The sequence below is a fragment of the Mugil cephalus genome, chromosome 5 (genome assembly GCF_022458985.1).
Source record: "Mugil cephalus isolate CIBA_MC_2020 chromosome 5, CIBA_Mcephalus_1.1, whole genome shotgun sequence".
Lineage (NCBI taxonomy): Eukaryota > Metazoa > Chordata > Actinopteri > Mugiliformes > Mugilidae > Mugil > Mugil cephalus.
This window is the reverse complement of record NC_061774.1, coordinates 4219975-4229420: the sequence shown is the minus strand read 5'-3', so window position 1 is coordinate 4229420 and position 9446 is coordinate 4219975. Positions and strand designations below refer to the sequence as shown.

General features: G+C 39.7%; 1 protein-coding gene across 1 annotated transcript in view; it reads right to left on the bottom strand.

Annotated features, from left to right (window-relative positions):
• Positions 1-537: 537 nt before the first annotated feature.
• rxfp1 (relaxin family peptide receptor 1) overlaps positions 538-9446 on the bottom strand; it is a 30786-nt gene continuing 21877 nt past the window's right edge. The window contains exons 14-16 of the mRNA XM_047584373.1: positions 3867-4277; positions 2583-2801; positions 538-1149 (exon numbers count right to left, since the gene is read on the bottom strand). Of these exons, the coding sequence (XP_047440329.1) occupies positions 734-1149; positions 2583-2801; positions 3867-4277 (1046 nt within the window). The 3' untranslated portion in view covers positions 538-733. The remainder of the gene's footprint in view (positions 1150-2582; positions 2802-3866; positions 4278-9446) is intronic.

Below are 9446 nucleotides of genomic sequence, written 5' to 3'. Positions count from 1 at the left end.
TGATACTTCCCACTAAACACTAATAATCAAACTGCATTACCAGTCAAGCCAATAATATAAATGCATCAAACCAAATACCTTTATACGCCTCACTGATGATGATGTAAACCACCTCATTACCCATGACCACCCTCACCCCAGTTGTTTCTGCTACTGTTATCAGGTCATTACTGTAAGGCAACACCTGCCAAGAGGAAAAGGCTTGACATGTCCTGCCCTGGATAAAATACCCCAGGCACATGCAGATACTCACAAATACAAACTAATCTTCTACCAGTGCTCATTTCTGATATTAGAACTTGCTCTTTTTTTCTCTTCCACTGTTATTGTTACCCTCGACTATCTTTATCTTTGATGGAGCCAGAGAGATGAACAACAGCTCCTTCAATCTTGAATCCATTTAAAAACCTATTTAATGAGTCAGAGCCACCAAAGCACAGTGAAATTGCGAAGCAAATTAACTGCATTTCAGCTGGTCGTTTTTTTTTTTTCGTGTGTTGCTTACAAACCCAAGTAGTTCAAAGCACAATTGCATCTTTTTGGAGCCGTCATTTTCTTTCGCCCTTTGCTAACACTAATGAATGCTGATTTTCAACTACAAAGCACAAATTAAGGTCTAAACTGCACTTTTAAGATGGGGAACACTGATGGCTGAAATGAAACTGAAACACATTTAATTGGTCGAGGAGGCTGTGCGACATTACAAACAGATCCGCGTAGCTCTCTCGGACACTCAGAGGAGTTCATTTGTTTGTGTGAACGTGTGTGTGAGTGTGTGTGGAGCGGTTTGGTCCTGGGAGCATACTGACAGCACCATATGTTGCTTCTGCTGTTGTTTTGTGCACATCGTGATGTCGTAACCGTCGTTAGGACTTTCCACAGGGGGGAGCTTAGCCACCGTGCCTTTCGTTTCCAACGGATGCCCCAGGGTGACTCCGTGGCTGTTCTCCTGCAGCGGCCACATTTCTTGCCAAGTCAGAGATGGATGATGAGCTGGCCGACCGCTGAGCAGAGGCCGTTTCTGCCTGTAGTTAGCCCACACCTGAAGAATGGTTTCCTTGAAAGGCCTTGTGGTCAGTGTGTAAAGGATGGGGTTAAGGGCGCTGTTGATGGGGAGGATAAATATGACCACCCAGGAGCTGATAGTACCTGCCAGAGGAGAGAAGGAGATAAAGAAAAACCAATAACAGCTGGTACATGCACTCTGTTGGTTATGTTTAACAGCAAGTTTGGAAATATAATTCAGTGTAAATGTCTTTATCAAATTTTAAAAACATTTTAAATAATACTCCACAGAAAATCTATCTTTTAAGTATTTTTCCCTTTTTGAGCTTAAAAATAATGCCCTTGTCCAGAGGACAGTGCGTGTAGTCAGTGTGGAATCACAGCAGTTAATACCACTGACAGCCACAACTAAAAGTATGCCAAGACATATCAAACATAACCCACTACATCACCAGTCAGTGAAACGTTTCTCCTGAGCATACAGTAACCTAATACATTTCCTCTGTGTCATTCAGTCCCTTAAGCCCCAAAGCTCTATCAGCAGGTAATTTAACATTTGCTCAGCGAAGCAACGACAGAACATATTGAGGACAATTATGATGACAGAGAACAACGATGAAGAAGTGGTTGATCCTGGAGGAAGACATTGTTATCATTTTAACCAAGTGACTGAAATCAGACACTTGCAATCTGGCAAATCTCCCAAATGCCAGCTGGCCTGGCCCATTGTGACGGCTCCAAAGCCACCAACAGTTTTGGAAAAAAAATATTGTGCGGATGCGCCCCACTTAAGTTTGGGACATGTCACAGAACTTGGGTCACAAAATCCTAAATAAGCCTCTAATAACCCTGAGATCTCACGCTGCAATGCTGCAACACTGGTTTTTTCCATCCGTGACTTGGCTTCATTCTCTGCCAGGACTTTTTCTGAAGCAGAGTGTCCTGGCCACTTTATCATCGTGCTTCTCTCTTGGCTTTTTCCCAAGAAGGGATTTTCCGTTTTGCTCCATTTTTATTGTGTTTATTGTTGTTTCCGGCTTTGCTGTAGCCTCCAAAGTCAACACAATCATAAATGCCACCGCTCAAGCATTCATCGTCATAATTAATTCATACATCAACCCATATGATTATGTTAACTGCACTCTATGGTTCTCGATCGGTATTGGTTTTATGTAAAATACACATGAATAAACTTAGAAATGAAAAATCATTTTGAGCTTAAAGCTTAAATGCCATGAAAGCAAAAGCATCCGGATCTTCAGTAGCCGTAATCCTATACATGGGAACAACCAGCGGATTCTTTAGGTGCCACAGCAGTTCAGATGTCTAGAAACTAATATCTGTATTTAATTCTGATTCAGGGATTAATTGATACAATGTGTTAGCCTGTTACATTTAACTGTGGTTCCCCCTAAACACTACACTTACAAACAAGTGGGAAAACAGTATTTCAGACAAAGAATTTGTATTTCCTTATCATCTACACATTATCACCTACCACTAAGGTGCATTTTCAATACTCAAAATCAAGATTTTCAGTGGAGTTCCTTTAAATGGTTGTAGCTTTTCTACTATACCGGGAATCTCCACCTGCAGCAGTGACAGAATCTTGAGGATGAAAATAGGGATCCAGCAGAGGGAGTCAGTGATGACGATAGAGAAGAACCTTTTGGCGATGGTCACTTCTTTTTTGATGTGGTTGCTGTATTTAGTGGTCTGAGTGCCTGTCCTGTGGATGTTGTAGAACATGCTTGCATAGGAAAGGACAATGATGAGGAATGCCACCAGGTTAAGACCTACAGACAGATATTTGATTAGTTTCTGGGTTTTCACACAACTATATTTGCTCACCACCATCGGCATGCATACAGTGCTGCTTAAAAGCATTTGCAAGCCTCAGACTTTTCTGCATTTCCGCATAAAAATAATTCAAAACATCAGCAGAGTTTCATACGTCTTGAAAGTGGATAAAAAGAAGCCGGTCAGACAAATGAAGCATAAATATTTTGCATTTACAAGAAACTCAATCATTGTCTTGCTGATCCGGTTTCTCTTCAGATTGAGGTGAGATTCAGGTTCTCCTGTTGGTGGATTAATGAACATTAACATTAATCACTGTGACAGAGGCCTTTAGCCACTTAAAAGTTACCCTGGGTTCCTTTGTGACCTCTCAGACTATATCTTTCTTTTGTTTGTTGTTTAAACATTCATCTTAAATCTCCACCATTTATTCACTATCTGTATGACTGTGGATTTGTGGATTCAACTCTTCAGAGAAGCTCATTTGTCTTTGAAGTCATATATCTTCACAAATATATGTTATGAAAATATGTTAGGTGACAGGTCTGTGATTTCTTTTAAACACTTCAGAACAGATGGATTTGGTGTTGAAATTAAGTTCTGGTAGTAATACAATAATATGTCCTAATTATCTGTTATTTATTTCATCGTTATAATAATTATGTAAAATAATTGTTATTACTTTATTATTCTATTCAAAATGTACTGGTAAACATGTAATTCTAAAAATGTAACACCATGAATGGTCAGACACCCACACTTTGTTCACACTTATGACTTATAATGATATTGATACGAAATATTGATTAATTTCCCAGAAAACACAAATACCATAGTATAATATTTCAGTTCCATTTGTTTAACTGGGTTCTCCTTGTCTACTTTCAGGACTTGTGAAGATCTGCTGATGTTCTCTAGATTTTTTATGTAGAAATGTAGAAAATTCAGAGGGCTAGAAATACTTTTAAATGGCACTGAATATAGAAATACAGAAATTAAGAGAGTAAACAACTAAATGCAACTAAAAGCCTCAAAGGAATTTTTGAAGAAAAATCTCCTACCCAGGAAAATGACGATGGAGTAAACATGAGCCCAAAGCGTCTCTGGCTGCTCCGAGTGCAGGGGGAAGCAGACTCCATTGGTCCCATAAAAGTTGCGAAATAACCCCTTGCAGGCCAGTGGCAGGAAAGCAACAATAAATCCAAAAACCCATATCCCGAGAAGGATGGTGACAGTTCGTCGCCAGCCAGGAGTCAAATACTGGAAAGGGTAAACAATGCAGATGTATTTCTCCAGAGTGAGATAAGTGAGGAGCAGGACGGATACTTCGGTCGACAGCATAGCCAATGAGCCGATGACCTGACACTGGCTGCTGTCCATCCACGCCTGAGCGTGTCGGTTGTACTCTCCCCGAAACTTCAGGTCATACGCGCCAATCATGAAGAGGTAGATGCCCATCAGTCCATCTGCACCTGAAAGGAAGGACAGCGGAGTTTAAGAGGATTTATGACGTCTACAGTAAATTAAAACATGTACTTGAACCTCTTTGCTACCAGTAGCAGAACATCAGAATAATTTGAAAGTCAAACAAACAAACCAAGACTGTGTCTGAACTGTAAACCAATTACAGAGTCGTGAAAGGATTTCAGAGGCGGATAATGACAAGCAGGTCGTAGCCACTCAAACTTGGACATCCATGCATATGAAATTACAAACCACTAGATTCATCAGCTGCTGCAAAATGCAGAAAAATGGTGATCAATAAATTATTACATGCATTTGTGGAAATTTCGCTCAGAGTTAGACAACAGGGTTAACGGCACTCTCATAATTAGCATAGATTAGCATAAAGACCGGGAATCGAGAAAGAATAAACAGGCTCTGTGCAGGATGTACTGAATGTTCAGGGTTTGAAATGAGAATAGTGATTTCTAGTTCTTACCCAGACACTTTCTTTGTAGTTGATAAAATGCACCATAAATGCAGGGATCATCAACTACATTTGTCCAAGGACAAGAATTTTTCTCAACAGACAATGTGAGAGCCAGATGCTCTCATAAAATAAAATAAATATTGTATCCTAAGTAATATATTATTATTTGATATATTAATATGGATGTTATTATTTGCCACTGTCAGTGTGTTACTCATATTACTTGTACTGCCACTAGGGGGCAATTGCAATATTTTAGGCTTCATATTTGTGTGGATGTCAATTGTCCATGACATGCAACATTGCATGTGACACAACAACTTGTGTGGAAGCCAGTCATTGTCAAACTGACAGGGGACATCCTTATATGTAGAGCCAAAACTTTCCCTTTTTCAGCAGAGGAACTTGAAAACAGCATTATAGTTTTTAACTTCATAAAACTTTAACTTCAAGGTTGAACATACAGTGGAGTCCAAAAGTCTGACACATTGCATCTTAACTAAATGATGTTATTAGACCTTTGCAGCCTCGACTCATCGGGGTGAGCAAAAGGTTTCAAAGCTGGCCGTGTAGGGCACTCTCAAGCACTTTGTATAAACTGAAACAATCCAAAGCGCGATCAGCACCCTCAAAAGTTCAATACATCAAGCTCCGATCACAGAGACAGAAAAGAACTTCACAGATACAGAATTTGCAGCAATAGAGCCACTGTCAAAAGACAGCAGACTAGAGGTGTGTCAGAGGACGGGCAGCATCTTTTGAACACTTGTCAGGAGAGGAAACAAGGCCAAAAAAAACAGCATTTCACAGTGGATGATGAAAAAAAATCATATTTCCTGATGAAACCAATTCTTCAATGTACAGTGGTGTGAAAGATACTTAAATGTTTCAGATCACCAAACAAGTTTAAATATTAGTCAGACATAAAACAAATAAACACAAAATGCAGCTTTTAAATGAAGGTTTTTATTATTAAGGGAAAACAAAATCCAAACCAGACAGAACCTAATAACTGGTTGGGCCACCCTTAGCAGAAACAATGGAAATCAAGTGTTTGCGTTAACTTGCAATGAGTTATTTCCAGCATTGTGGAGGAATTCTGGTCCCCTCATGATTACAGAATTGTTGTAATTCAGACACAATGGAGGGTTTTCCAGCATGAACCACCTTTTTAAGGTCAGTCATTCAGAGGTGGACTTGCTGGTGTGTTTTGGATCATTGTCTTGCTACAGAACCCATGTTCATTTGAGCTTGAGGTCCTGAACAGATGGCCGGACATTCTCCCTCAGGATTTTTTGGTAGACAGCCAAGTTCATCGTTCCATTTATCACAGCAAGTCTTCCGGGTCTTGAAGCAGCAAAACATTCCCAGACCATCACACTCCCACCAACAGATTTTACTGTTGCTATGATGTTCTTTTTCTGCTTTTTTACTTTTTTTTTATTATTATTGCTTTGGAGCATTTGAAGCTGGCTAGCGATTTCCGCTTGCTAGCATTTTGCTTTTCACTGTTTCTCCATGCACCAGACGTGCACCAATACAACGGGTCTAGTTTCACTTGGCCTATCAACACAATTTAAAAACTGATATATAGTTTGAAGTTAGCACTTTCTACAGAAGTTGAAACGGAGATCAGTGACACTTTGTCGTGCTGCTACGTTGTCTTAAATTGGTCATTGATTTGGACGCTCTGGCACGTCCGTCAACTACAGAGGGTTAACTGAGGCAAGTGAGGACTTCAGTGTCGTGGGATCTTTTGTGATTTTTCGGATGAGTCATCACTGCACTCTTGGGGTAATTTTGGTTGGCTGACCACTCTATAGAAGTGGCTCAATTACTAATCTCAGTTACTTTTTTTCTCATTTGTTCTCAAAGTTTCGTAAGAAATACTCGGGGACCAAAAAAGACTAAAAGATGCTCAACATCACGGACATTTCCCCAAATACTTGAACTCAACCCTATTCAGCGCTGGACACAGGAGAAATCAAACATTCCTGGCATCACAAGAAGCTTTTTGGAGTACTGCCAGTGTGGAATTGGCTTGTTTGGCTATTGGGGGAAAAAAGTCCAATTACAACTTTTATCTTCATCTTCATTGTGTCTCTGGCATCTGCGGCAGTTCGCCCATCACACCCTGAAGAGGATTGTAACTATTTCACCAAACCTGCAAGTTCTTAGTAGGAAAGTAGTGAGTGGAACTGAATTTGGATGTTGTCCAACAGTTAAAAATCATATCTGTTTGGATAACCCCGAACGGAATTTTCACCATGCACATGAACACATTGTGGCAAAATCAACAACATTAATTTATACACAGTTATTCTCAGTTTCCCTGTGTAGGCTGTGGGCTTTGAATCTACAAAGATGTGTTTACATTTAACCCCAAGCACATTTTCAAACTCAAAACTCTTTCAGAGCGAAAACTGAAACTGCAGCAATGCGATGAATAAATCCCAACTGCACATGTTGTTTTCTCTTACACATACTTTCTTTGCCTGTGGCACACTTCACACATACAGTACTTCGCTGTGTTAGCAGCAGTTTAATTCACAAATTAAATCCTCTAAAGAATTCTCCACTGTGTCATCTGTCTGATATAGTGAGTTAATTACACAAACCCTCGTTTTAGAAATTCTTTTGATAAAGAAACATGGCAGTGTTCATCAAAAGGCATATTTAATTTCACATGTGATGGACATGTTCATCAAATATTCCCTGTATATGTTTTTATGGTATGTCAGTATGTATACGTCTTGTGATGATTAAAGTTACCCTCTGATCGACTCAACTGTCCGCTGTAGTTGAAGACCTTGTGCTGAACTGCAGAGAGATCTATACTACTTTACTTCTATTAAACACATATCCAAACAGCATTTCGAAAATACCAACTCGACTTGTTGAGTTTTGAGAAGATGTTTCACCACTCATCCAAGTAGCTTCTTCAGTTCTAAGTGGTGGAAAGTTTGAGGTTTAAATAGAAAACTATGTGGCTACTTCCAATCAGAAACTTGCTTGACCAGAAACTGGTGCAATAGATTTCCACTAATGGCTAGATACTTACCTGTTGTTGTACCTGTCCTCTTTCCCTAGCGAGTCATTGTCAGTCAGAGACTCCAGTCTCAAGGTGAGAATGAAGTTGGAATTTTTGGGGACCGAAGTTCAAACTATATTGTAAAGTGATGGCAGATTATATCTCAGACCACCTCATCTGTTTAGATAAGGATTTTCCAATCTGACATACTGTAGTTGGCTTCCTTTACTCCTCTTTCAAACCATCTGTCTTCTCTGACTTTATGTCTAGGTGGACCGCTGAGTCGTTCCCTGATGAGCTGGCTCTCCTGTGTTGGTACATAACGGTGTTCTTCATCCTGTTGTTCTCCTCCCCCCTGTCATCCCCTCTGTTGCTGCTAATACACTTAGACAAATCCTGAAGAAGCTACTCGGATGGGTGGCGAAATGTCTTTTCAAAGCTGAACAAGTCCAGTTGCTTTTTTCTAAACACTTTTTGGGTAAACCATGACCTGGATGACTGAGAACCTTCACAGATATTCTGTTAAGCACCTTATCCTGCATTTCTGTCCCACGGGCTGTAGAAAACAATCCACTGACATTCTAATACACATTTAAAGGTCGACTTATAAAGTGTTCCCTGAAATGCTCTAAGATGAGATGAATTTAACTGTCATCTTCTGCACAGCTTTCACTGTGGATATAGCAGGAAACAGGGCTGAGCTATAACACACGTAGCATTTCTATGTTGCATGAGCTCTTTGATCTAAGTAGCATTAAGACTTAAGTGAAGCCCATATATGGTGCTTTGTATGTCATGACAAATGAGAAGTGAGACGCCTGCATCAGCATATAACAAAAGATTATTGTCACTGCAAATGCAAATCATTTCTATGTCTTTTGTGCTTTAATGCATTTTTATCTCATGCAGTTGCCAACAAATGCTCTCTTGGGAATAACAACACCATGCTCACTGCCTTAGTTCCTCTAAAGCTGAGTGTATTTATCTTATAGTCGCTTCAAATACTGTCATGCATTAATCTTCCTCCTCTGATATCACACTGTATATTTATCTGAAGTCATCATGTCACATGTCAGAGAGAAGAAAATGCGTTACGTGACTTTTTGCATGTGTGAGTCCATGTCATATCAAACTTTATCCGTCAATATCAACACTTTCCATGTGGATACACACATCATGCATATCATTACCACGACGGTATGTAGCAGAAAGAAAGGAGTCACTGTATTGCACAAAATATACAGGATCCTGTCATCCTTTATCTTGACATACAACTGAGAAAACATGAGACATGAATACCACTTAAATTTTGCTTGTTTTGTGGTTTGATGCTGTTATTAATTACTGTGCGATTCTCAACAAATGTGATGCTCTCTCAGTAATAACAAAATATACATGCAAACACACACTGCCATAGCACTTTACATTATGGTGCAATCTACTCCAGCACTCTCACTATCTCACTATCGTAAGCTTTGGGCAATGTGTAACAACGTGCACCGTCACTTTATTCCCAGTACCATGCACTTTTGTCCTCACTGTCTCCAGTCTGTAATGAGCAACACCTGATACCTTGTTAATTATACTGTTGTATGGTTGTTCTGTGTCAAAAATTGTATGTTTTTTATGCCATGACTAATATGTAGGTCAGAGCAGCGTCTGCAGTTCTACGTTCCC